This window comes from Brachyhypopomus gauderio, chromosome 3, assembly GCF_052324685.1.
Source record: "Brachyhypopomus gauderio isolate BG-103 chromosome 3, BGAUD_0.2, whole genome shotgun sequence".
NCBI classification, from domain to species: Eukaryota; Metazoa; Chordata; class Actinopteri; order Gymnotiformes; family Hypopomidae; genus Brachyhypopomus; species Brachyhypopomus gauderio.
Window position 1 is genome coordinate 35,379,783 of NC_135213.1, and position 27,559 is coordinate 35,407,341.

General features: G+C 46.1%; 3 protein-coding genes and 1 long non-coding RNA gene across 10 annotated transcripts in view; 2 read left to right on the top strand and 2 right to left on the bottom strand.

Moving 5' to 3' along the window:
• The window catches only part of taok3a (TAO kinase 3a), a 60,970-nt gene extending 38,613 nt beyond the window's left edge, over window positions 1-22,357 (top strand). For all 7 annotated transcript variants that reach the window (XM_076997904.1, XM_076997905.1, XM_076997902.1 and 4 more), the window contains 18 exons: window positions 2,408-2,479; window positions 3,353-3,454; window positions 4,057-4,102; window positions 4,924-5,020; window positions 5,593-5,706; window positions 6,429-6,520; window positions 6,889-6,982; window positions 7,460-7,541; window positions 8,619-8,786; window positions 10,595-10,783; window positions 11,826-11,960; window positions 15,397-15,633; window positions 17,113-17,241; window positions 18,056-18,259; window positions 18,535-18,774; window positions 19,159-19,371; window positions 20,186-20,368; window positions 21,216-22,357. In XM_076997904.1, coding sequence (XP_076854019.1) covers window positions 2,408-2,479; window positions 3,353-3,454; window positions 4,057-4,102; window positions 4,924-5,020; window positions 5,593-5,706; window positions 6,429-6,520; window positions 6,889-6,982; window positions 7,460-7,541; window positions 8,619-8,786; window positions 10,595-10,783; window positions 11,826-11,960; window positions 15,397-15,633; window positions 17,113-17,241; window positions 18,056-18,259; window positions 18,535-18,774; window positions 19,159-19,371; window positions 20,186-20,368; window positions 21,216-21,377 — 2,559 coding nt within the window. In that variant the 3' untranslated portion in view covers window positions 21,378-22,357. The remainder of the gene's footprint in view (window positions 1-2,407; window positions 2,480-3,352; window positions 3,455-4,056; window positions 4,103-4,923; window positions 5,021-5,592; window positions 5,707-6,428; window positions 6,521-6,888; window positions 6,983-7,459; window positions 7,542-8,618; window positions 8,787-10,594; window positions 10,784-11,825; window positions 11,961-15,396; window positions 15,634-17,112; window positions 17,242-18,055; window positions 18,260-18,534; window positions 18,775-19,158; window positions 19,372-20,185; window positions 20,369-21,215) is intronic.
• LOC143509311 (uncharacterized) lies at window positions 15,190-17,190 on the bottom strand. The gene is made up of 2 exons (XR_013129620.1): window positions 17,053-17,190; window positions 15,190-16,455 (listed from the first exon to the last, which is right to left on the bottom strand). It is a non-coding gene; the product is annotated as an uncharacterized LOC143509311 (long non-coding RNA).
• A 108-nt stretch (window positions 22,358-22,465) lies between the features above and the next one.
• On the bottom strand, window positions 22,466-24,484 carry pebp1 (phosphatidylethanolamine binding protein 1). The gene is made up of 4 exons (XM_076997911.1): window positions 24,213-24,484; window positions 23,437-23,546; window positions 23,190-23,290; window positions 22,466-23,027 (listed from the first exon to the last, which is right to left on the bottom strand). The coding sequence occupies exons 1-4, from the start codon at window positions 24,345-24,347 to the stop codon at window positions 22,810-22,812; spliced, it is 564 nt and encodes a 187-aa protein (XP_076854026.1). The 5' UTR covers window positions 24,348-24,484; the 3' UTR covers window positions 22,466-22,809.
• Window positions 24,485-24,861: 377 nt separating this feature from the next.
• Window positions 24,862-27,559, top strand: part of txnrd2.2 (thioredoxin reductase 2, tandem duplicate 2) — a 23,564-nt gene continuing 20,866 nt past the window's right edge. Inside the window, exons 1-5 of the mRNA XM_076997909.1 lie at window positions 24,862-25,015; window positions 25,196-25,261; window positions 25,648-25,704; window positions 25,793-25,937; window positions 26,569-26,643. Of these exons, the coding sequence (XP_076854024.1) occupies window positions 24,934-25,015; window positions 25,196-25,261; window positions 25,648-25,704; window positions 25,793-25,937; window positions 26,569-26,643 (425 nt within the window). The 5' untranslated portion in view covers window positions 24,862-24,933. The remainder of the gene's footprint in view (window positions 25,016-25,195; window positions 25,262-25,647; window positions 25,705-25,792; window positions 25,938-26,568; window positions 26,644-27,559) is intronic.

Consider the following 27,559-nt stretch of genomic DNA (forward strand, 5'->3'; position numbering starts at 1 on the left):
TAAATGTTAGATGTGTATAGATGTGTTAAATAAAATACACACATATATACAAGTAAATGTGTGTGTGTGTGTGTGTGTGTGTGTGTGTGTATATACACACACACACACACATTGAAATGATTCAAATCTCTCTCGTTAAGGTTAAATGCACTCTTACCTTTACAGGTGAACTTAATGTGTTCTTTTGAATGCTCAACTGTTCAGCGTTTCAGTACATTTTGCACAACTTGCTGTTCTCTAACAAGGAGCATAATGGCACAATTCACAACAGGGGTTTGATCCATGAATCGAGCAATACATTTCCTGCTTCAGAGTTGTCCTCATGCTGTTCACATTTTTACATCAGGAGACCAAGACGACGCCTCACAGTTGATCAACACTACCTCACCGTTTCAAACAGGATGTTCTCAGACGGGAAGTGGCCGCTGAGCTTAGAGAGTCACAGAGTGTCATCAGCAGGTTGCAAGAGAGTCACGAAGACTGGAGAGGTCACAGAAATGCGTAGAAGTGGACGTCCTGTGGCCACAACACACACCGATGACGCTTCATTGTGAACAGTGCACTGCAGAACCAGATGCTAACCGCCACATGTCTCCAGGCACATTTAAGGGAGGTGAGAGGGACCCAAGTGTCCCCAGGACCTTTTAGAAGCTGTTAACATCAGAGGGGTCTGCGTGCTAGACGACCTGCAAGGGAACCTGATCACACCATCATCATCTTGCATGGGCCAGTGGACCTCAGTGCTCTTCGGATACTGATAGAAGTTGATTCACGCTGAGCAGAAATGATGGACGCCAGAAATGTTGGAGACGTCAAGAAGAGCAGGAGCATCAGACGCTGTTGTCACCAGACGAGCCTTTGGTGATGGCGGTGTTGGTGATGGCGGTGTTGGTGATGGCAGGTGTGTCTAGTCAGTACAGAACTGCCCAACACTGGAATAACATTAATCCATTCTGCATATTGCATGAGCAATATTCAGCCTAATTTCACCTTCATGGACAACAATGCTCCAGTTCAACACAAAGCTCCAGACAATAACTTGTTAACAGCTAGAGACACGGGTAATTTTTGCACAAGGGCACAGAAGTTATTTTTTGTTGGGGTATACCCACCACTTTTGTTGGCTTTTGTTTCAGTAAATTGTTTTTGAGATAAAGAAATCACTATTGTATGCTTCTACTTCAATGCCCTATGATATATCATCACTGTAGTGTGAACCTTTCACATAACTTTCCAAATATCCCTAGCTTTTTGTGAGTAGTGTGTGTATATATTATGTTATAAACAGGTTATGTTATAGATATTTCAATTTTAAAATTTTTGTATGAAAATAAGCAAAAGAGACAATGCACAATATTCAGGTTTCCAGATTGTTCTGTTTTCTGAAATATAAAATTAAAATAAAATGGTCAGGGCCCCGTATGCAGGCAGCACAGCCTGAGTGTTCAGCCCTGTGAGAGAGTACGAGAGGACCAGAGCAATTAAAGCAAGGGAAGAAGATCATGAAACATGCAACACACACACGCATACAGCCTCTCTGCACACACACACACACACACACACACACATACAGCCTGTCTGCACACGCACACACACATGCATACAGCCTCTCTGACTGCACATGCATAAACACACACACACACACACACAGCCTCTCTGCACATGCGCACACACACACACATGCATACAGCCTCTCTGACTGCACATGCATAAACACACACACACACATACAGCCTCTCTGCACATGCGCACACACACACACATGCATACAGCCTCTCTGACTGCACATGCATAAACACACACACACATACAGCCTCTCTGCACATGTGCACACACACATGCATGCATACAGCCTCTCTGTCTGCACACAGGCACGCATGCATACAGCCTCTCTGTCTGTACACAAACACATGCATGCATGCATGCAACTTCTCTGTACACAAACACACACATACATGCATACAGACTCTGTCTGCATGCATGCACGCACGCTTACCCTCTCTTGTCTGCACATGCGCACACACACATACAGCCTCTCTGTCTGCACATGCGTGCGCATGCACACACGCCTACAGCCTCTCTGCACACACGCGCGTACACACATATATACAGCCTCTCTGTCTGCACACGTGCGCACACACACACAGACACACACACACACTCTGCCTCTCCACCTGCACACACACTCTTTAGAGCCTTAGAACTTAGAACACCAGACGTCTGAAGCCAGAATAGTCTGACAGAACATGCCGCAATATCTTGTAATTGCATATTTGACTTATTTGACTTAATCAGGTATTTGTGCTTGTTTGTCCATGTTTTTCATGTTCAAGCGCCTCACGCTCCAGCCTGAAGTTTGTGGGTTGCCACACAAAAGTTTCTCACTGCTTTTCCATTTTTGCTGTAGGCGCGAAACTCCTACTCCAATGAAGTGGTGGCCATTAAGAAGATGTCCTACAATGGCAAACAGACCACTGAGGTAAGAACCACACATAAAGGGACTTTTAACCCAGGGGCTTAGAAGGTAGGCCCCTAGGCAGGTCAGTCTATGAGCATGTAGGCATGCACCTATGCAGATAATTATCCAGGTAGCTTTACTGGCCAATATATATGCAGGCAGGTCTATAGGCACGTAGGTAGGTCCTTAGACAAGCATGTCTCCGAGCATATAATTGGTGCCTTTGTAGGTGGACCAATAGGCAGGAAGGTGGGTACTTTCTACAGGTATATGCATGTAGGTATGTACTTAGGCAGGTAGGTCTGTAGGCATATAGGTAAGTATTTATGCAGATAGGAGTATAGATCGGGGGCTTCCTGTGTGAACTTGGTGGTTCAGTCACTTAGGAACTATGGGTAACCATGGATAATTTAGGTGTTGAAGTGGCTCAGACAGACATGACAATCATTTAAGCCTTTTGAATAGTTCTTTCCTTGCAGAACTTATAATACATAAAAAAATAAAAAATAAAAAAACAATTTTAATAGTGCAGCTCTGCACAGTGATGTTTGTAAGGATAAATAATCACAAAAGAATTGACAATTTAATATTTGGAAGGGAGTTTTGCCCGTGTGGCAGGAGTTGATCAGCCATCAGTTAGTTATGACATTGAAGAGCGTGCTCACTGGCTCATGCTAAGTTTACTATTTGATTGCATTTAGTTTTGAACAGAGAGTTTCCATTAAAAGGTTTGGAGCCAGAGTTCAGTAGGTTGTGAGGCTTTTTGTTGGGGGGTATTTTTAAGTTCAGTAAATTGTCAGATTGTTTGTTTGTTTGTGGGGGGTGGGGGGGGGGGGGGGGGGGTATTTGTACGCAGTGCCCTGTTGATTATGGTTTGGTTGTTGTCCTGTGCAGAAGTGGCAGGACATCATCAAGGAGGTCAAGTTCTTGGAACAGCTGAGACACCCGAACACAATTGAGTACAAAGGCTGCTACCTGAAAGACAACACTGCCTGGGTTTGTATTTATCAATCAAACACTGCCTGGGTTTGTATTTATCAAACAAACACTGCCTGGGTTTGTATTTATCAAACAAACACTGCCTGGGTTTGTATTTATCAAACAAACACTGCCTGGGTTTGTATTTATCAAACAAACACTGCCTGGGTTTGTATTTATCAAACAAACACTGCCTGGGTTTGTATTTATCAAACAAACACTGCCTGGGTTTGTATTTATCAAACAAACACTGCCTGGGTTTGTATTTATCAAACAAACACTGCCCGGGTTTGTATTTATCAAACAAACGCTGCCCGGGTTTGTATTTATCAAACAAACGCTGCCCGGGTTTGTATTTATCCAACAAACGCTGCCCGGGTTTGTATTTACCAAACAAACGCTGCCCGGGTTTGTATTTACCAAACAAACGCTGCCCGGGTTTGTATTTACCAAACAAACGCTGCCCGGGTTTGCATTAAAACAAGACAACCCTTGGTTAAATATCTTAATAGATAACACTGCCCAGGTTTGTGTGTCTAAACAGGTGTGAGTGAAACAGAAAGCCGTGTGTTTGTATGTGATCTCAGAGTTGTGCTGCTTCATTCCCTTCTGTCTTTCAGCTGGTCATGGAGTACTGCTTAGGCTCTGCCTCCGATTTGTTAGAAGGTGAACACACGAACACACACACACACACACACACACACACACAGGCAATGTGGAGGCCAGTAGCTGAAATATTGAAGGTGCTTGTTGTCATACTGACCTTGGAGCTGGTACCTCCAGTCCTGCTAGTGTTAGTGATGCTCTACTTTACAATACCCATAGAGAACTGATTAATGAACCAATCAATTAGCTGATCAGTGAGCTGATTAATAAACCAATCAGTGAGCTGATAACTTGTTAGAAGCAAAGGATGAACTGAGAAAACTCTCCTGCTTTAGTATTTAATCAATGCTCGCTCACACACACACACACACACACACACACACACACACACACACACACACACACACAAGATTCTTTGTCAGGGTGTGCACCTTTACCTGGCTGACCCAACAGACAATTTTATGTTTTGGTTCCTGAGTTGTTGGGAGCTGTTTAAAGGTTTGCTGGTGTACAGCTTCTCCTGGTTGTAGTATCCAGTAATCTGTGTAGCTTGATCAGGTTCTCTTGATGGGTTCAACTACCACCAATAGTCTCCAACATTGTCCAGTGAACACGAACATTCTCTAACAAAAACAATATTCTGATGTTGGCAGTTGTGATCTTGACTGAACCAGTGGGTGTGTATGTGAGAACATGGAGGGGCTCTTGCCATGACTGGGTTTCTTAGTTGATGTTGGAAAATATCAAGTCGGTGCACTTTTGAATTTAAAGCAGCCAGCCCTGTTTTTTAGTTTTGTTATTGTTTATTCTGCAATTGCCCTTTTTGTTTACTGCGATGTTGTCCTGTTTGTTTGTTTATGATTTTGTCTTTTGCTTGGTAGTTCATAAGAAACCGCTCCAAGAGGTTGAAATTGCTGCCATCACCCACGGTGCCTTGCAGGGATTGGCGTACCTGCACTCCCACAGTATGATCCACAGGTGTGTAGGTGTGCGCATATGTGTGTGGGCTTGTGAGTTTATTTGTGTGTGTGTGTGTGTGTGTGTGTGTAAGGAATAAATACACCTATCTCAAATATAACCCTTGTTATACTGCCATATGCCTCTATAATTACCACCTAGTGATAAAGGACGTTCTGAGTCATCACTAATGTTGATGCTTTCGTTTTGCTGGCTTCATCATCTCTGAACTGATTGAGGAACCTGCTGGTTAATTATGACCCTTCCTAGTATCTGACCATCTGATAGGAAAATATTTTGCAATGCTGGTTTATGACTTTGAGATTGATGTAGCCATACTGGCATTCTTAACAAACCTGTTCTTGTAAGTGCTGTAATTTCTTGGATCACATGTATGTTATGCAGAGAAACAAGTACGTAAGGTATTGGAGTTGCTTCATAATCATGCGGTCCTTTTCTTGGCTGGTCTCTCTCTTTCTCTCACACACACACACACACACACACACACACACACACACACACACACACACACACACACACACACACACACACACACACTCTGCCCCCCATCTCTCTCTCACTGTCTCTCACAGAGATGTTAAAGCAGGCAACATCCTCCTCACTGAACCTGGTCAGGTGAAACTGGCTGACTTTGGCTCCGCCTCCATGACCTCTCCTGCCAACTCCTTTGTGGGCACCCCCTACTGGTCAGTATCTACTGTGCGTGCGGCCCACGGCTCTCTCACACTCCCTCAAACACCTCAAGAGACAGCAGAAAATCTTGCATCTAAAAGCCTTTGGGAAGCGATGTATATCGGGACATTGGGAAAGGCCCAGGAGGGGGAGAAAGGGGGGAGATGGTGAGCCAGCTAACACCGAGAGGGAGGTGTTAATGAATGACGCTGACGTACAAACACCTACAGAGGTGCAACTCTGCTACACCACGGGGTAAAGGGCACACATGGGGCAAGAGCACAGACCATCAGAGCAGCAGTTCCTAAACCAGGGGCACTTATATAACACTTGTACTCACAATGACATAAGCACTTATGATCACTTATATAGCACTTAAACTTCTTTGTATAGCACTTATAATCATTTATATAGCAGATTTATAATCTGAATATGAATTTTATTTTTGCACAATATAAAAACACAATAGAGACAAAAACCTGATTATGGCTTATATCCATTGTATAGTGCTTATAATTGTTTATATAGTGCTTATAATCATTTATATAGCTCTTATAATTATTTTTTATGATATGTTATAATGCAGATGTAAGAGAGAGAATGATTTTTCTTCGTGTTCCAGACTTTTGCAGTTAGCAGACATCACCACAGGGACACACCAGCACACAGACAGTGGACACATCCAGCCTTCATTTTACATTCTGTGTGTGTGTGTGTGTGTGTGTGTGTGTGACAGGATGGCTCCTGAAGTGATTTTAGCCATGGATGAGGGCCAGTATGAAGGAAAGGTTGATATCTGGTCTCTGGGGATCACCTGCATTGAACTGGGTGAGTCGGGTGTTTGCATGTGTGTGTACGAGTGTGTTGTTGTGGGTGGGTGTGCACCCCTAAATGTGCATGCATGGCGTTGCAGGCCTGTTTTAGTCCTGAGTGTTGGTCTTCTGTATATTTTTATAGATTCTTACATAAGATGTGTAGATGTCTGCTTCTGGCGTTTAGCACAGAGGATTCATGTGATCGCTAACCTGATGCAGCAGTTTGGATCAGAATCAATATTGCACTGCCATATGTCTGTATTTCATAGCTGTGTGTGTGTGTGTGTGTGTGTGTGTGTGTGTGTGTGTGTGTGTGTGTGTGTGTGTGTGTGTGTGTGTGTGCGCACCCACATATATTTGTGTGTGTGTGTTTCCCTGCAGCTGAACGCAAGCCCCCTCTGTTCAACATGAATGCTATGAGTGCCTTATATCACATAGCCCAGAATAACTCCCCCACACTGCAGTCCAGTGAGTGGTGAGTGTACACACACACACTCGTATACACGTGTACACATGTATACGTGTATACACACGCACACGGAGGGAGGGAAGGGGGGTGACTCACTTGTTTACCCTCCTACGTGGGTGCGTACACACACATACAAGCACTATCCAAATACAAGCTTAAACACACTTCTTTAAACTTGCTACTTGCTGTCTCTCTTTATCTCTTTCTCTCTCATACACACACACACACACACACACACACACACACACACACTTTTATGAATGTTATAGAGTTGCTGAAATGAATGACTAATTAACCCAACTCAAAATGAGAGGAAATGATAAATGTCTGTTTTATACCTTTAGATAACATTCCATTGTGGTCCCGTGTGTGTGTGTGTGTGTGTGTGTGTGTGTGTGTGTGTGTGTGTGTGTGTGTGTGTGTGTGTGTGTGTGTGTGTGTGTGTGTGTGTGTGTGTGTGTGTGTGTGTGTGTTCTCTTGCAGGTCGGATGCATTCCGGAGCTTTGTTGAATACTGCCTACAAAAGACACCTCAGGACAGACCCTCCTCTGCCGAACTACTGCGCGTGAGTATACCCTCACAACCAGCACGCACACACACACACACACACACACACACACACGCACACAGCATACACTCCTTCTCTTTTTTTCACACCCTTTGCCCACGTCTGCACCTTTGAGGGCCTCAGCACTCTACCGATCTGTGGTCAACATCCAGACCCCCTCAGCCTCAGTCCTGGAGCCCAGTCTCATAGTTCCTAACTCAATCTTCAACCTTTGACCCCAAGGATACGCCTGGACACAGGCAGAGTGCGTGTGCGAAGAGATGAGGAATCCGCCTCCCTGGGGTTAGAGTTAGGAATGTGAGGGGAACCGTGTCAGTCCTGCCGTTTCCAGGTGGATAAGACGATAGGTCAGTCTGCTCCAGGGCCGTAGCCATGGTGGAGGTCATCTGAGGACGTGGGACGTTAGATGAACATCTGCCCAGCCCCTTCGTCTGTTGAGCAAAGTGGATTGATCTTAAGCCTTGGAATCCCAATTAACCAATCAGGTTCCAGAACTCCACCCTCTCACTCACACAATGCTTCGGTGCCCTCTAGTGAACCTCAGATAGATTGAAAATGACGTAATCTGAGACGTGTTCGCAGTAATCCACAGTGGCTTTAATTTCAGATTCATCACGACTGGAATGTGACTTAATGTTCACACGTTATCTGCTCACTTGAGGTGAAAGGAATTTATTTAAATTAATACTTACATTCAGTCCCTCTGGCCAAGGTGTAGATCTAGAACAATGTCGGAAGCAGTATCTAGAACAGCAGCTCAGTGCTGTGCTCACTGGGCTTCCTCCTGGAGATGTGCCTCTAGGAGCTCCAGATGGAGCTCATCTGTATTGATTAGTATTGATTATTGATTTGTACTGATTAGGTATGATGCAGCAGGGTTGTAAGTTTTAAGCAAATGGCTGGTCCCATATATCCATTCATAAGTCATACGTTTTTATTTCTGTCTCTCACCCTCTCTGATTTGTACCTCTCTCTCTCTCTCTCTCTCTCTCTCTCTCTCTCTCTCTCTCTCTCTCTCTCTCTCTCTCTCTCTCTCTCTCTCTCTCTCTCTCTCTCTCTCTCTCATGCCTGTAGCATGATTTTGTGCGGCGGGACCGTCCCCTCCGTGTCCTCGTGGACCTGATCCAGAGGACGAAGGATGCTGTGAGAGAACTGGACAACCTGCAGTACAGAAAGATGAAGAAGATTCTTTATCAGGAAAAACATAATGGACCAATGGGGGAGTCCCAGGAAGACGAAGAGGTGGGTGCAAAGAATTGTGGGAAAATAAAATGGTAGAACTGTAATAATGGTCTCACATGGTCACACTGTCCACACTGAATCAAAGTTGCGTGTAGAAGGCGAGTGCTACTGCCTGGGCTGTTTCCTCCGTGTGGAAGGAGAATTGTTCAGCTTTATTGATAAGTGAACCAGATTAGCATGATGTTTCTGTGGCTTAGATGGTGAGAAAATCTGTAAAAACCAACGTGTGCTTTATTTATTATGGACATGTTTGACAACTTGGAGACGTTGAAATCAGGATGTGTAAAAAGTACAGACCCAACACAGCCCAAACACCAGCACAGTTGACCCAACACAGCCCAAATACCAACAAACACTTCATAGAGGGTTGGTGAGATGCCACAGGATGTAATTATTCTGTAGAATATCCTCTCTGATTCCAGCTGGGCCAAAATCCAGCTGGAGGCATAAGAAATGACAGTGTTTGTTGGACCTTATGTGTGTTCTGCATCCGCCTGCACGATGGTGTGTGTGTGTGTGTGTGTGTTAAAGATAGAGAGAGAGAGCGCTCCTCATCTACCCATCTTTAAAAAGTAAAATAAATGAATAATAAGTCGATATGTGGAGGTAAATGTTGATGCCGTGTGCTCCCACATAGATGAGTGACTGAGTAATAAATGGTAGCAGAAGCGTCTCTGGTCTCGGCCTGCACACGAAACGTAACGCGTAAGGTTACGGCTAAGCTTAGCTAGCCATGAGAATAAGAGGAAAGGTTGAGAAGCTACTGTGTATTTGAAGAGATTATGTACTTGTACTTATTTCCTAATGTAGTTTTAATGTAGTTATTTAATTGCAACATTATTGAAACATTAGTTTAATGTACATTAGAAACTGTGAGATTTGATGGTTTGGACCACACACTGTTATAGAGGACAAGGGAAGCATTATAATGCACACGCATTAGTCATACACACACACACACGTTCAGACATTACATAAATATCCAGGTGAGCTTGTTTATGAATACATTTGTAAATGACAGAGGTAAAGTAGTGAGTAAAGTCGGGGTATTCTGGTAACCCTGTAACAAAACAAAAAACAAAAAATTCTAGTTTGAATTCTTGTAACAACAAATGCTGATCTAATTAGAATTTAGTTACTTTCATAATTCATGCGTTTCTGTGTGGATAAATTTCACAAGATGCTTTTAACATAAATTTTGTCCATACGGATGAATGCTGTACTTTCACCACTAACCGGGCATGGTTAAAGGGGGCGTGGCACCACGGGAGTGGCAGGTATGACCCGTGTGACGTGTAAATAGTGCGGTCGCAATTCACGTAAAACATTCCGTTCAAAGTCGAATTTGAAACAGTTTCGCATGGGTGCAAATTTCTTGTAAACTCTACAGGTTATCATTATACCACACAGTCATCCTCGGAAGACATTCAGCTTGCTGTGTTTGGTAACACAAGTAGCCGTGGTCTGCCTTCGACTCGGCACTGAATGGCTTCACAGTAGCCGCGTGGTCACACCACAAGCCGGCGCTTTAAATACTCTGCCAAGGTTTTATGTGAGGACGCTGAATGTGACGTAACAGGATGAAAAAGCCGTTTAAAAGGTCACTGTCGTCTCCCTACCTGTTGGGCTTTTTTCACCTGTGCTTTACTGCTCTGAATGTCAGTTGTATAATAGTACATTATTTCCAAGGCAATGTGCATTTACATATTAATAATACAAATAATAAAACAGAAAATTCAATGTCCTAAATCATCTTTCGTTTTTCTTCTTTCTCTCCTCTCTTTCTCTCCTGTGTGCCTGTGCTGCAGGACGTGGAGCAGGCCGGCTGTGAAGGGAACAGCGTGGGGAGTAATCACTCCATCCCCAGCACCTCGTTGAGCACAGGCAGCCCAAGCAGTAGTGTGAACAGCCTTCAGGAAGGACCTGAGGACTCGGACACGAACCTGCTGCACACGGACTACGACTGCACACTGGAGTCTTCCACACACCAGAAAAAGGTTGAGACATGCACACACACACAGCCATACACACATATACACACACACACAGCCATACACACACACACAGCCTCTCACACACACACACACACACACACACACACACACACATCGAATACTGTGCTACTGATGTCTCCCAAGAGTGTAACAAACCCCACCATTAACCCCAAACACTAAACCTAAACCTAAACACTAACCCTAACCTATAACACTAAACCCTAAACCCTAACCTCAAACACTCGGGAGGTGAAGCTGTGGTGTTGCTCTGTCTGCACAGAACTGAACTCTGTCTGAACATGCGCAGTGTCCATTTCACTTAGGAAAAGGAATACACACACACACGCACAGAAGAGAAAAGGAATACAAGTATGCATCTACACACACATACGCACATACACTGTGCACCACACACATTTCAATACCTTAAGTAGGGTGTGTTTTTGTTTTTACAAATTTGACTGTTGTAGTGTGTGTGTGTGTGTGTGTGTGTGTGTGTGTGTGTGTGTGTGTGTGTGTGTGTGTGTGTGTGTGTGTGTGTGTGTGTGTGTGTGTGTGTGTGTGTGTGTAAGCCAAGTGGGTACAGTGCTGTAGAAGCACTCTAGGTTATGGTGTTATTTTAGCAACTTTTTGAAAGCCTGTTTCTTATTTTTCATCTGCATGAAAGCCATGACCGCCCTCTCAAGGAAGGTTCCTCCTCATCCATAATGTTCGCTTTTTATTCCGGAATGTTTTCCGTGTTCTAGAACATGCACATGTTGATTCTTTCCCAGAAGAATCTAGAACATCTTTGGTAGTTGTTTTCCAGTATTTTGGTTCCCACTGGTGTTGTGTTTCACTGCTAATGCACCACGTGAGGACGAGCGTGTGTCAAACTCCACACGTTCATGTACACACACACACACACACACACACACACACACACACACACACACACACTCTTCCTCACACAGTACCACCCCCCCTTAAAGTGATATGTGGTGTGTCATTCATACACGTGATACAAATTTTTTTTTTAAATGTTTGTGTGTGTCTCTCTCTTCAGGATCACCAGTATATCCGTGATGATGGTGTTCATCGAGACCACCGGTCTGACCTTCGACCTTCACCCTCAGACAGGAGTCAAGTGCATAATTATAAAAACCGTGAACGCTTCGCCACGATAAAGTCTGCTTCACTTGTGAGTGTGAACATCAACTTCACTGTCATGTTACGCTATACCAGGACAGACAGAATAGGTGGAAAATAACAAAATGAAGTTCATTAGCTACCAAATAAACGACTAATGCCATTAATCAACTCTGACCAGCTGAAGGAGGAATAACAATTGCTGGTTGTCCTTTAGGTTGTAACAAGATGCTCTGGATTTTTCTGCCTGCATAATCAGCCCTCTTTTCTCTCCCACCACACAGGGCAGTTTTTCTTACTGCAGTCTAGAAACTCAGGGCAAATGTTCTTATTGAATGGGTTTGTAATTGATTCATATCTGGGATAGCTGGGCTCACTAAGTCTCCTTAGAGCTGTGGTCAGATAGGTTTCCAATGTACAGTCTTGATTTAGAGCCAAAGAGCATTGGCGTTTGTGTTTTTCTGGATGTAGTTGTCTTGGTGTTTGTAATGTCCCTGGGGTTCAGCTCCCTGAGTCTCAGGTGGGTTAGGGGACTCCTCTCCACATTCAGCTCATGGCAGACCAGCACTTTACAACGTGGGGGTCACCGTGACGTTTCCACGTTTTTGGGTGCTCTTTTGTGGACGTTCAGTAGTTCAGGTCCTGATTCAGTCCTGCAGGAGGTGTTTGGTGATTACTTCTCTACTGTGAGGATGCCTCTAGAGAACTCCACATGTACACTCAGATTAGTGTTTGTCCCAAATCCCCCTCTCCTCTCCTCTCCTCTCCTCCCCTCTGTTTACATCATTGTCTGTCTTATCTCCTTGTCTGTCTCTCTACTCATCTGTCTCTCTCTCCTTGTCTGTCTCTCTACTCCTTTGCTATCTTTCACTCTGACTCCTCCTGTTCAGCACCCATTTTATTTGGGTTAAAACACACACACACACACACGTGCGTGTACACACATACACATGCATACACACTCACCCGAGTGTCTGTTGTCAAGGCAACTCTGTGTGGTCAGTAGGCAGTAAGGCCCTCTCCTCCTGTGAGTTATTGTTCTGTGCTCGCTCTGTTAAGACATTCGCATCAAAACACCACAAACACCAAAGAAAACGCCTCTTTCCTCTTTACGTCCTGCTGTTTCCTGTTTGAAACGAGACGCATTTCAAGCTCTCTGCAATTAAAAAAGGTCAAAACGTGTTTTCCCCTCAACCAAGCAAGATGTTGGCAAACGATCATGAACAATGGCGTCAAAGATGACACTCAAATACAAACAGAGTGTGTGATAAAACACACACTTTTCTCTCTTTATTAAACATCGTAAGGTTCATGTTTGGATCAATGGAAGGCATGCAAGTCGATCCCTGAATCCTCAGCTTACTGGTGATGTCACCTGTTTTGGCGGTGTTTTGCTGGTGCTTGGGCTCCCTCTAGAGGCAGACAAACGCATCGTGTCCTGTCTGACAACACAGACCCATTAATCATTTCATAAGATCACCCAGATCTCTACACTCGGGATCTTTCTCTCCTTCCGGCTAAGCTAACTGTGTGTTCCACGGCAATTTAGACTTTTCTGTCTTTATTCCTCTCTGTTACAGGGAGAAAGAGTGCTGTTCTGTTATTTCTTTGTTTGGGTTTTCATTCCTCTGTCATCTGAAAAGGACGTCTTTGTTTTAACAGAGCGGGAGAAGGAAGGGGGGGGGGGGGGGAGTTTCAAACACACAGCAACACAACCCCAGTGATTTACACTGACATCATCGCAAAACTCAATTCCTCAAAATTTTCCATTTCAGTCATTTCACTGAAACAGCGGCTCTAAAAGACCTTTATACCAGCTTGGTGAATTTAACAGGAACCTTCACTGACCTTGGTCAGTTTAACTAGTGCCTTCACTGACCTTGGTGAAACAGTTTTTCAATGCAATTTATACTTTTCACAGCACACGGAGAATCATGATTCAATAGCGTGAGTGAGTGAGTCCCTGTTTCCTGTGACGTTTGCACATTGATGGCTCTGTGCACATATAAACAGTACATACACTACCACACTATTAGTGTTGGGGGTGTGGTATCGTGATATTCCATTATATCAAACATCACCCCAGCCTAAACCAGGTTCAGTAGTCCAGATGGGTGTTTCATGTTGTATTCGGCCTTGTAAGCAGTGCTGGTCACTCCTCCAGTTCAACTGATTAAAGTCAGGGTTAAAATCCAAGTTCTTCTGAGACCTGAAACTATTCTGTTTACCATTCTGTTGCAACCCAGCTAAGACGTGCCCAGTTGCCCCCAGCGTGCACCTGGGGTAGGGCAGTGGCAGGCAGTTGGACAGAGTGGGATGGGCTTGGTGTGTGTGGGTACAGTGGCTTTATTGATGTGCTGTGATTAGAGGGGACGGGGGTTCCTCGTGTGACTGGCCTACTAATCACGGCTTAGTCGGGTGAGAGTCCAGCCTCTGTGAAAGCCCTTCATACAGAACACACACCTGCCTCGGCTAGGAGAGAGGGACACACACACACACACACACACACACACACACACAAATTACCCCCTCCAACCCTCTCTCACCCTCTGACTCTCTCTCCCTCCTCTCTATTTCCCGCTCTCTCTCCTCCTTTCTTTCTGTCTCCCTCTCTCTTCCTCTTTCCCACTTTCTCCCTTTTCCCCCTCTCCATCTCCTCATCTCTCTCTCTCTCTCTCTCTCTCTCTCTCTCTCTCTCTCTCTCTCTCTCTCTCCATCTCCTCATCTCTCTCTCTCTCTCTCTCTCTCTCTCTCTCCATCTCCTCATCTCTCTCTCTCTCCCCCCCCTCTCTCTCTCTGGACTATGTGTATCTCAGTAGGATGTAGCTCAGGTTGGTGTTCTATGCTTCCACAGCTCTTTTACTTTGCCAACATGTTTGGCCTCCGAAGCTCAAGTGGTAGTTATGAGAAGCTGGGTGAGCACCTGGGCTTGGACACGCCCTTCTTCCAGGTTGGTGAGAGTTCTTTGAGAGAATCGGAACGGATTTTAATCGAGTCGCTGACTTCTCCGAAGACATTGAATGGCATCACAATGTGGGGATGCGTTGTGAGTCTCGGCGGTGCGAGGAGACCCTCTCTGTAGCTCAGAGTCACGGAGACTGCAGAATCAGGACTTGGAGTTGAATTTCACAGATATGGAAAGTTAAACCAAGAGTTGGATTTGGTGTAAATTGTGCATTTAAAAATGAAGGATGGCATAACTGCTTGCTAGTCTGTCTGGCATTGAACGTGATTGTTCTTGAGTAATTTCGTCTTCAGTCTGACTACTCTTCTGTTCCCCCCCCCCCCCCCCCCCCCCCACACCCCGACTAACAGCTGACTGGAGCTTGTGTTTGTCTTCTGTAGTGTGTTCATAAGTTCATAAGTATCATTCTGTCACGTGCAGCAGTGGATCATTAGAAATATTGTCCAGCCCAACTCCAGACGAGAGGAGACCCACTGGGACGACACGGGGAGCGGTTCTTCACCTGGCTGTCCTCTCCCCTCAGGTGACGCGTCAGATCCAGGAGCACGAGCAGGAGAATGAGCTTCGCGAGCAGATGTCCGGCTACAAACGCATGCGACGGCAGCACCAGAAGCAGCTGATCGCCCTGGAGAACAAGCTGAAGGCCGAGATGGACGAGCACAGGCTGAAGCTCCAGAAGGAGGTGGAGACCCAGGCCAACCACGCCTACATCGAGCTGGAGAAGCTGGCCAAGAAGCACATCATCCATACCGACAAAGAGGTGTGTGTGTGTGAGTGAGGGAGTGTGTGTGTGTGAGTGAGGGAGTGTGTGTGTGTGAGTGAGGGAGTGTGTGTGTGTGAGTGAGGGAGTGTGTGTGTGTGAGTGAGGGAGTGTGTGTGTGTGAGTGAGGGAGTGTGTGTGTGTGAGTGAGGGAGTGTGTGTGTGAGAGTGAGGGAGTGTGTGTGTGAGTGAGGGAGTGTGTGTGTGAGTGAGGGAGTGTGTGTGTGAGTGAGGGAGTGTGTGTGTGTGTGTGTGTGTGTGTGTGTGTGTGTGTGTGTGTGTGTGTGTGTGTGTGTGTGTGTGTGTGTGTGTGTGTGTGTGTGTGTGTGTGTGTGTGTGAGTGAGGGAGTGTGTGTGTGTGAGTGAGGGAGTGTGTGTGTGTGAGTGAGGGAGTGTGTGTGTGTGTGTGTGTGTGTGTGAGTGAGGGAGAGTGTGTGTGCGTGTGGTGTTCTGATGGACCAGGTTCTTCTCATGACCCCATAACCCTAATCACCCAGTGACCTACAAACACAAGCCTTCCAACGTTTGCCACTGATTCTAACGCGGAGAGAAAGGGAGTGCTGGCTCTGTTGCTGTCACATGGCAAATGTTTTGGAAAAATGCTTCATAAACAATGAAGAGCGAGAGACATGTTGCAGTAATGCATACGTGCCATCAGGGGGCACTTATCAACCTCCATTTCCATTGAGAGAACACGAACACCATCAGAGAGTTGGGGCCCCCGTCCTAGATGTGTTGAGACCCGTAGAACGTTTGTGTTGTCGTGTTCTTCCTGCGTAGTAACAGCTGAGCTGAACTGATTGGGGGAGGGGCTTCCTGACTCTGTCACAGGTGCAAAAAATAGGGGGGGTGGTGGGGTGGGGGGGCAGAGGTGAAAACAATTCCAAAAAAATCGAATCGTGCAAACAGGTGTTTGCCACAATCACGCCTTTCAATATTGCATGTAAAATATGTGTATAGCCTGTGGAAGGTTTTTAATTATTCATGATGCATATGTTGATTAGTATGCTAATTAAATTAGTTTAATGTTCAAATCTGCAGTGAATGTTTGGAGTTCTGAGTAAAATGTAGCACCATTAAAAAAATTTATTAAAATAAGAATAATAAGAAATGCACAAGAAAAAATAAATAACGGCACATGTTGACAAGTGTACCACTCTTAAGAGAAACACTTAAGCAAGCATATGATAATTAGTGGAAATTGTATGATAATTAGTTGGACCTGGTCTCTTGGAGAAGAGACACTGGGTGTAAGGCAAACTGACATTGCCACAATAATTCAGCCGCTTTGAAAGTGCGACCTTTCAGCCCAGAACGCTTTCCTCTATGAACAACATGCCGACTCGGAGTGTAATGACATTCATGCTAATGAAGCCAAAATTACAGCATTCATAGTCAAACTGTTTTGGTTTTGTAAACCTTTATGGATGTTGGTGGATGAACACCAAGGATCTCCTCTTGTATTTTGATGGTTTCCAGATGAAGATGACCTCGGCGGACGAGAAGAAATTCCAGCAGCAGATCTTGGCACAGCAGAAGAAAGAGCTCACCACCTTCCTAGACAACCAGAAGAAACAGTACAAGCTTTGCAAGGAGAAGATCAAAGAGGTACTTTAGACGTGCTTTAGACGAACACTTTGAATTGTTATAGAACATCCCAGCCAGCATGTTTTTAGAACCTAATTATTTATCTAGATCCTTTGGTTCATGGTCAAATTAATCTTAATTAATTAATTAATCTGGGAATCTCCATAACAGTGACACCATAACCAACATCCACTGGAATTAGGATGTCTGGAGCTTTATTCCTAACTTCTGTTTCCTAATCCCAGCCCTAATCTCAACTCTGCTCATAGAAACACCCAACCAACAGATACCTGACTGCAGATGAAATGAAATGAAAATTTTGTTATTTGTAATTGGAGGTTTCCTTGTAATGACAACAACTGTATAGTTATTTACCTTCAGTCATAATAATCTGCTTATCCAGCACTGATTTCAGCCATAACTCCTCAGCTCCTCTCGCTCTCTCTCTCTCTCTCTCTCTCTCTCTCTCTCTCTCTCTCTCTCTCTCTCTCTCTCTCTCTCTCTCTCTTGCTCGCTCTCTCTCTCTCTCTCTTTCTCTCTCTCTCTCTCTCTCTCTCTCTCTCTCTCGCTCTCTCTCTCTCTCTCGTTTTCTGTTATCTGTCACCGACTGTCTGTCAACATGTCTCCTGTTTTCTCTCTCCACTGTGTGCGTGTGTGTGTATCTGTTTGTGTGTGTGTGTGTGTGTGTATCTGTTTGTGGTTGTGTGTGTGTCTGGTTGTGTGTGTGTGTGTGTGTGTGTGTGTGTGTGTGTGTGTGTGTGTGTGTGTGTGTATATCTCTGTGTGTGGTTGTGTGTGTGGTTGTGTGTGTGTGTGCGTGCGTGTGTGTGTTGTAGGAGATGAACGAGGACCACAGCACCCCTAAGAAGGAGAAGCAGGAGCGTCTGTCCAAGCACAAGGAGAACATGCAGCACAGCCAGGCGGAGGAGGAGGCCCACCTCCTGGGGCAGCAGCGCAACTTCTACGACCGCAACTGCAGAGCCTTCAAACGCAAAGTCCTGACCCGCCGGCACGAGTTCGAGCAGGAGCAGCTGCGGGAGGTACGGACCCCTTTTATGGGACTTTTATTTTGAAATAATGCATAGGGCGTTCTAAATTGGTTGCAATAATGTAATGGGGGGCATTGACTGTAGCTCTCCATGGTGTCAGTGTCATGGTGGTGTGAACTCTTTTGTTTCTTAATTCAACAAAGCATTTTTTTATTGAATCTATGAATAATAATAACAGCAATAATGATTTCCAGCTGTAAGTCGGTATTAAAAAGAAGAGCTCGATCTAGAGGGCCACTAAAACCAGGCGTCTCTGTTGCCTCCAGGAGCTGAACAAGAAGAAGACTCAGAAGGAGATGGAGCACGCTCTGCTGATCAGGCATGACGAGTCGACCCAGGAGCTGGAGTATCGTCAGCTGAAGACCCTGCAGAAGCTTCGCATGGACCTGATCCGCCTGCAGCACCAGACCGAGCTGGAGAACCAGATCGAGTACAATAACCGGCGCGAGAGAGAGCTACACCGCAAACATGTGCTGGAACTCCGACAGCAGCCCAAGAACCTGAAGGTACCCCAACATGGAGCCCTCCACCCACCACTCCTCCACCCAGGGTCTCGCACTCCTCCGCCCAGGGTCTCGCACTCCTCCGCCCAGGGTCTCGCACTCCTCCACCCAGGGTCTCGCACTCCTCCGCCCAGGGTCTCGCACTCCTCCACCCAGCCCTCTACACTCCTCCACCCAGGGTCTCGCACTCCTCCGCCCAGGGTCTCGCACTCCTCCGCCCAGGGTCTCGCACTCCTCCGCTCAGGCCCCTACACTCCTCCATCCAGGATCTCACACACCTCAACCCAGGGTCTCACACACCTCCTGTGTGTGTGGTAGAATAGTGGAGCGGTACGTGTTGTAACGACTTTGTCACGACCTCTGACCTCTCCTCTGGTCCTCCTCCAGGCCATGGAGCTGCAGATCAAGAAGCAGTTCCAGGACACGTGTAAGGTTCAGACCAAACAGTACAAGGCCCTGCGGCACCACCAGCTGGAGGTGACGCCACGCGGCGAGCACAAGACCGTCCTGAAGGCCCTGAAGGACGAGCAGACGCGCAAGCTGGCCATCCTGGCCGAGCAGTACGAGCAGAGCATCAACGAGATGATGGCGTCGCAAGCGGTGGGTGTGCCTCTCCCTCACGCTGCTTCACGAGACGCTTCACTCTCAGGTTCACACGCCCCTTCACACCGGGGCGGGACGAGCTGACGTGCGGTTCGGGCAGACGCTCTCTCTTCAGGAAGAGGAATAGTGTCGCTGCCTCTGGTGCTAGTGTCAGGCTAACACACGTCCTGCCTCCGGCGCTAGCGTCAGGCTAACACGCGTCCTTTCTCTGCGCTAGCGTCAGGCTAACACGCGTCCTGTCTCTGCGCTAGCGTCAGGCTAACACGCGTCCTGTCTTTGCGCTAGCGTCAGGCTAACACACGTCCTGTCTTTGCGCTAGCGTCAGGCTAACACACGTCCTGTCTTTGCGCTAGCGTCAGGCTAACACACGTCCTGTCTTTGCGCTAGCGTCAGGCTAACACACGTCCTGTCTTTGCGCTAGCGTCAGGCTAATACACGTCCTGTCTTTGCGCTAGCGTCAGGCTAATACACGTCCTGCCTCAGTGCCTTACGGCTGGAAGCACAGAGGTGGAAGTTTGAGCATTTCATCATTTGGAAAAAGATGTTTTTTGCGACTTCGTTTGTAGGTGTAATGCTGGACTTAGGCTGTGATTGATGGCACCTGGGCCTAGATCAGTGTGGTGAATTCTGGGTATTTGACGTGGTGAACAGTTCACTTGGGCTTTAAGCCTATGCCGTGTATGTGTCATCAGGAACAGCTGATAACCGAGTTTGATATTCACATGCTCACATCTTGTGTGTGTGATTCATGTTGACATTTCTACAAACGTGGACATGAGTATTTACGTACGTGTGTGTGTGTGTGTTGTAGCTGCGTCTGGATGAGGCCCAGGAGGCGGAGTGTCAGGCCCTACGTCAGCAGCTCCAGCAGGAGATGGAGTTGCTGAACGCCTACCAGAGTAAGATCAAGATGCAGACGGAGGCGCAGCACGAGAGGGAGCAGCAGAAGCTGGAGCAGAAGGTCTCGCTGCGCAGGACCCATCTGGAGCAGAAGGTGCAGCTCACCCTCCACCCTTCCACACCACCACCACCAATACCACCTCCAGTACCACCACCACCACCACCTCCAGTACCACCAACACCACCGACCTCCATGTTGATTTCTGTGAGGACAATAAAAATTGCACCTTGTAAAATAGTTCATATTGGTCCTATTACAACATTGCCAAAATGCCGTAAATGTAGACGCCCTTATCCAGAGCGACTTACATTTTTTTATACGAGTGAGCAATTGAGGGTTAAGGGTCTTGCTCAGGGGCACCTCAGTCATGGCCTCAGGTCTGGGAATCGAACCCACAACCCTCCGGTCACAAGACCAGTTCCCTAACCGCCAGTAACTCCTCACTGGACACCTACCAGTAAGACTCCTCACCACGTACCTGCGCGTGCAGTAACGTGCGGAGACGCTCCGAGCGCGTGCAGTAACATGCGGAGACGCTCCGAGCGCGTGTTGACCTACTTGTAGGGTGTCGGTTTTGCGTTTGTTGTTGTTAATTATTGAAGAACACTAAAACCTCCACGGGTGGTAAGAGAACACTTGGATGAGGTAGTAGTCTGCTACTGTGCTCCAGCACCACACCAGTCTGAAGGAGCTGGAGATCCACTGGTAATCTTTTCCAGCCCACCAGCCTGGCTTCTTCTAACTGCACTTCAATGTCTAGGGTTTTATTTATCACAAATATGGAATAGTGGAATATTATAGGCAGATTAGCACAGAATAAGTGCATTTTTGCACATGCGTGTGTGATGATAAAACTGAAAACATAACGAGGTGATCTACTGACTGCATGTTTGTCTCTGGCTGATGGCGCGTTGTGTGTGTGTGTGTGTGCGCCTGGCAGATCGAAGAGGAGCTGGCTTCTCTTCAGAAGGAGCGAACGGATCGGATCAAGCACCTCCTGGAGAGGCAGGAGAGGGAGGCGGACGTCTTTGACATGGAGAGCTTGCGTCTGGGCTTTGGCAGCCTGGCTGTGCTGGACTACCCTAAAGATGACTACAGATGAGGCCCTGGCCACCATGTTCCTGCCTGTTTTTAATGAGAAACAAACTCCCAAGGCCGTGGTCCCTCTCTCCTCTACGGACCCCCGCTGTTTCTGACAGACCACCCACATCGCTGCAATAGGTCCCTGCCCAGGCCGTCTGCACCAGCGCCCCCTGATGGTCACATTTCAAGACTACAACATGCTGGATACCTTCCTTAGTGGTCTTTTTTTAAAATATCTATATATAAGTATTATATATAAGAAAATGAAACAATGTCACAGTGTTGATGTCAGTGATTTTTCTTGTGCAATGATAACACTTTTGATGTAACTGAAATTGACAGATTTAGAGAGAAGTGAAAGCAATATATATGTGTGTGTGTGTGTGTGTGCTGGTTGGGAGGGTTTATTTGCCACTGTTCATCGCCCACACACATTTTTAACTGGTATTTTCGCAGACAGAGGGAGGATGTTTTTTTGGTTTTCTTGGTTAAAGCACTGCTGAGCCTGTTTGGTATTTATTCACCTAGCAAAAATGCACACGCACACACACACGTACACAACTTTTGACATAATGAACAAATTTGATAAGAATTTAAATGTCACCTAGATGTATATAATCGATGGCTGAATCTGTGAGTTTGCGTTAACTCTGCTGGGTGTGGCGTGGGCAGCCTGGGGGGGGCAGTGATGCATCTTTACCGCCTGTGACTGGCACAAAGAGCTCCAGGTGGAGGGGACGTGTGTGTTGGGCGGAGAAGCTCTATGGAAATGTTTGACTTATTTTCCTATTGTATTTTAATTGGACTATTTCATTTTTTTTATATATATATATCAGCGGATCATTCTTTCCTCCTCCTGTGTGAAGACCGTGGGGAGTCCTCCTTTCTTCAACCGTGTAATTTTCTTTTCCCAAGAATCAAAAATCTCGTGAATAAAACCGAATCGAAAATCAAGAATCAAAAATCCTGTGAATAAAACTGCTTTACTGGCTGCATGCACTTTACATTGGTTTACTTTACATTGGTTTTCAGGTTGAAGAGAAGCATGATTTCCGTCACAAATGCTTTTAATTATATTTGTAAATAAAGCGCTCACCACACAAGTGCAGCCTTTGGCAAAGTCTGGTTATATTCTTATCAGGAACACCATTTCCCATAATTCTTGACACTTCCTACAGACAGGTATTATGTAGCAATACATTAATTAGATGTGTATCCATAGGAACAAGATATGAACAAAAGCCTGGTAGTTCAGCTAGTCACCAATAAGTGCCGGGGGGGTTAGTTTTGAGACAGCGTGGGGATCAATAGACAAAAAAACTAAACAAAACTGAGCAATGAGACACGTGAATTTGCCTCAATATTCTGATCAGGTGGTTGGTGAGAGGAAGCGGAGACCAAACCCCCGTTGTGCTGTGTCCAACGGCACCACCGTCCAACACGTCCACGTTTTATTTCCCGCTCAGTTGTTCGTAGAGCTTCGGCACGTAGTCGTCCCACTCGGCCTGGTAGCAGGAGCCGGCCACGGGCCGTCCCAGGCCGTACTTCTTACGGAAGTCCAGGACCTTGAACTTTCCGCGGTGGTCGCCCGAGCGGTTGGTCAGCACGCGCTCAGTGCAGCTGATTGATCCAGACTGCTCGTACACCAGCCACACGTAGCGATGAAGGCCTGAGGAAGAGGATGAGTCACGCTGCTCATCACTAACGTGTACACACCTGTCAGCTCTGACTTGTATTTGAACATCATCTCGCTCAAGTGTCTCCAGACTGGTCCACCACACAGCTGAACTGTAACAGGGTTTGAATTAACCAGAAGAAGAAAATCTCTCACCAGTTCCTTTTGGGGGACCAGAGCCAACATAGTCAGACATAACGCAGCCGCTGGAGACATCGTTCCCTTTCATGTTCACAACCAAGAAGTGATGCCATTCTCTGGAGGTGGGACAAAACAGAGGGTCGTTACTACAGTTACGGTGTCCTGTGCACATTAACATGTGTGCACGTGCTGTAATTCACTTTACATGCTCGTATCATGTAAACAGTTTTGTTTATTTGTTTATCAATTGTCACGAGCCTACCGGAACTTCGGATCTTTCCTGCTGGGGGCGTCGGGGTCGGTCATGGCCAAAGTGTACAGCTTGCCTGAGTCGCATCCCTCCCACTCGATGGACGTGGGCCGGTTCTGCACCTATGAGGTTAAAATAAAGTCGCATTCAGACCGATGAGACACCCAGTAAACGTGTCCACGCATGAAAAAAATACTGGCTTGCAACATAACAAATCGCATGATGTCTGCTGAATAAACCTTATGCGTTAACGTGTGACCCGTGCCGGGTTTATGGACCCACGGATGAGTGAGACGGATGTAAAACCAGGACACCGTGCACACACGAGCTCGAGACCTTTGAACTAAGGGCGCCGCTTTCACGCGACACAGTTACTAATTTTAACACGTCGGCACGGTTGTCATTTCAACGGCTGCACAACCATATGCGGTTAAATCCACTTCAATCGGGTGGTTTTACACTTAATCTGGGATAGAGAAACACGATCGCCTTAAACTACGCACAGAAAGTAATTGAATCCGGCAGGCACGCGCGTGTGGTGTGCGATTACGTAACGGGCGGTTAGACGAGTTTATGCAGGAGTTTATTCAGGTTTACACGATATCGCCTTATGAAACTAACGCAGTTTTATTCGCAGTTTAATATTAATAAGGCCAGTTAGCTCGCTACAACGTGCACCGCTGCAAAGCGAACCAGCCTCGACCCCTGGCTCGCTGCATTTGCCAAGTTCATGCAAAATAATAATGGCAGTGCGTGGTGCACGCTGCGCTCGTGCACGGGGCTCTGACCTGAGTTGGGGTCAGCACCTTCCCCAAATCGTCCAGCTCCAGCGGGCCATATTTAACAATAAGGGCCTTGTCCGGCTTTTCGTCTACCTCGGTCAGGCAGAGCGGCCCTGACCACTGATCGATGTCCACGGGCATTTTTAGTTGCTGCTATTAACGTGCACAAATGGCTGATGTAGACGCGTCTCCCTCTGGTGCTGTTGGCGATTTCCGATGCGCGTCGTTTAAATCGCGATATAACCAATTGCAAGCTGGTTAGAGAGACGGAATGCACAACGCGCATGCGCAACACCGCCCGCTGCGTTAAGCGTGTTTGGACACTAGGGGGCACCAGACAACCGGACAAATCAATACATTTATAAAACAAAGTCAAAGGTGATTTGCACGTGTTCAGAAATTCAAATGTTTACAATTAAGTGTCAAGTAACACATACATAGTCCCATTTCTTCATACAGATATACATAAAAACTACATTAAACATTAAAACTACATACATTAAAAAATATTAAAACGCCATGGTCTGGATTACATTATAATAACACTACAGAAAATTCCAATGTACAGACCACAAACTTCATCTTATATTACAATTTTTTTTTTATTCAGAGCGTGATAATACACTTTTACGTTCATTTCCCCGCAGAGGGGTTGACTGGTCGTTAACGGAAGCAGGCATCTCGCAAGACACCTTATAGTTTGACAGAGGTCCTTCACAGGAGCAGCATGGCCGCCTTCAGCGCAGGAAGGCACCGGCTGAAACGTTTGTGCACCTTCGGTGTTCAGATACCGAGGAGACATTTCACAGGTAACAGTGTTTTAGACATTTAACGAGGTTCCTAATAAACACCGTCAGTGAGTTGTTTCATGCCACTGTCAGCTAAAGGCGTTAGTCAAGGGTCTGGGCTCGCCAGCTGGGTTATCTAACTGGATCTCAGGTTCTGTGCAGTCCAGTTTGTTGTTACATAACGAGTTTCCTCTTCTGCAGCGGAGTGTGATTATGATCTGGTGGTTATTGGAGGGGGTTCGGGAGGACTGGCCTGCTCTAAAGAAGGTAAAACTGTCATTACCGAGGGACACAAGCGATATCTGCAGGTGTTTTGCCCGTTTTGTGCAGCATATTATATAAATTGTGCACATTTACAGAATGTTCGTGCACACAACAACATGCATACAATTTCTCCATATATTAAACATATATAATATAAAATTACATTTGAAATATATATAAAGTTTGTATATAATTTTACCTGTTAGAGTTTTACATAGATGTGTAGTGTGGGCAGTGATATGACAACTGTCCCCAGCCTAGCGGATCTTTCCTGCAGGAATTTGGGTTGGTGTTGGTCTGAGTGTACGTGCAGGAATCGTGGACCTGTGAGGGGTGTGTCGGTGCCTCAGAATGCACTCCGTTTCCCAGACGTTTTCCTTCTCTTACAGCGGCCCAGTTGGGACAAAAAGTGGCTGTTCTGGACTACGTCGAGCCTTCAGTGAGAGGTGCTGTTTCACAAATATGCGCACCAGATGGGTTTTTTTAAGTCAGTGAAAGTGTCTGTGAGTGAGTTTTTCTTTCCTCCTCCCCCAGGCACGAGGTGGGGCCTCGGAGGAACTTGCGTTAACGTCGGCTGTATTCCCAAGAAGCTCATGCACCATGCTGCGGTGCTGGGCTTGGCCATGGAAGACTCCGGGAGATTCGGCTGGCGACTCCCCGGGCCCGTGTCACATGACTGGTGAGTTTCACACCTGCTCGAGGTGCCACAGGAATGTTGGCTCAGTTAGATCTACATTTAACAGAGTAGGCCTGGGCATATGACAGCCACTTGATGAAATCTTACATGGTCTGTTAATACTAGATCTGTGTAAGGCCGTGGAAAGCTTAGCCTGGAAGTTCCACAAATCCGCCACAGTGACATGAGCTGTGTGGTCTCCTTCATAATGATCAATATTATTTGGGGTTAGAAAGACCTGGGAAAGTGAGATCTAACCAACCGATAGATAGAACATTCAATGATATTGTACAGGTGTAGTTTTGGCATTACAAGCCCCAAAATTGCTGAAGTTTTATTAATTTTTTGTATTTTACCCAATAGCTCCATCTAGTGGTAGTAAAATGACATGTCCTCATATGAATTGTGTAGAAGCCAGTTGTCTAGAAGAAACATTGGAAATGTTATGTGAGTGTGGGCAGAGGTTGTGCTTTGACTGATCTAAGGCCAGTTGTGTGGTGAATTAGCTTAAAATGTATCTCCACATTCTATAGTATGTAGATGTGTTGTCTTTAGTTGTATGTGATGTTACAGAGACTCTTCTCATATAGAGCACGACTGTGCAGTGGTGAACAGTGAGACGTGTGTGTTGTAGGGCTACTCTGGCACAGGCCGTGCAGAACTACGTGAAGTCCCTGAACTGGGGCCACCGTGTCCAGCTGCAGGACAGGTAAGGGACACGCCCACCTGTACATGCCCATACCACCTGACACACTGAACATCTATACACACACCTGTACCTCCCTACAGACACTGAACATCTATACACACCTGTACCTCCCTACAGACACTGAACATCTATATACACACACCTGTACCTCCCTACAGACACTGAACATCTATATACACACACCTGTACCTCCCTACAGACACTGAACATCTATACACACACCTGTACCTCCCTACACACACTGAACATCTATACACACACCTGTACCTCCCTACAGACACTGAACATCTATACACACACACCTGTACCTCCCTACACACACTGAACATCTATACACACACCTGTACCTCCCTACAGACACTGAACATCTATACACACACACACCTGTACCTACCTACAGACACTGAACATCTATACACACACACCTGTACCTCCCTACAGACACTGAACATCTATACACACACACACCTGTACCTCCCTACAGACACTGAACATCTATACACACACACACCTGTACCTCCCTACAGACACTGAACATCTATACACACCTGTACCTCCCTACAGACACTGAACATCTATACACACCTGTACCTCCCTACAGACACTGAACATCTATATACACACACCTGTACCTCCCTACAGACACTGAACATCTATACACACACACCTGTACCTCACTACAGACACTGAACATCTATACACACACACCTGTACCTCACTACAGACACTGAACATCTATACACACACACCTGTACCTCACTACAGACACTGAACATCTATACACACACACCTGTACCTCACTACAGACACTGAACATCTATACACACACACCTGTACCTCACTACAGACACTGAACATCTATACACACACACCTGTACCTCACTACAGACACTGAACATCTATACACACACCTGTA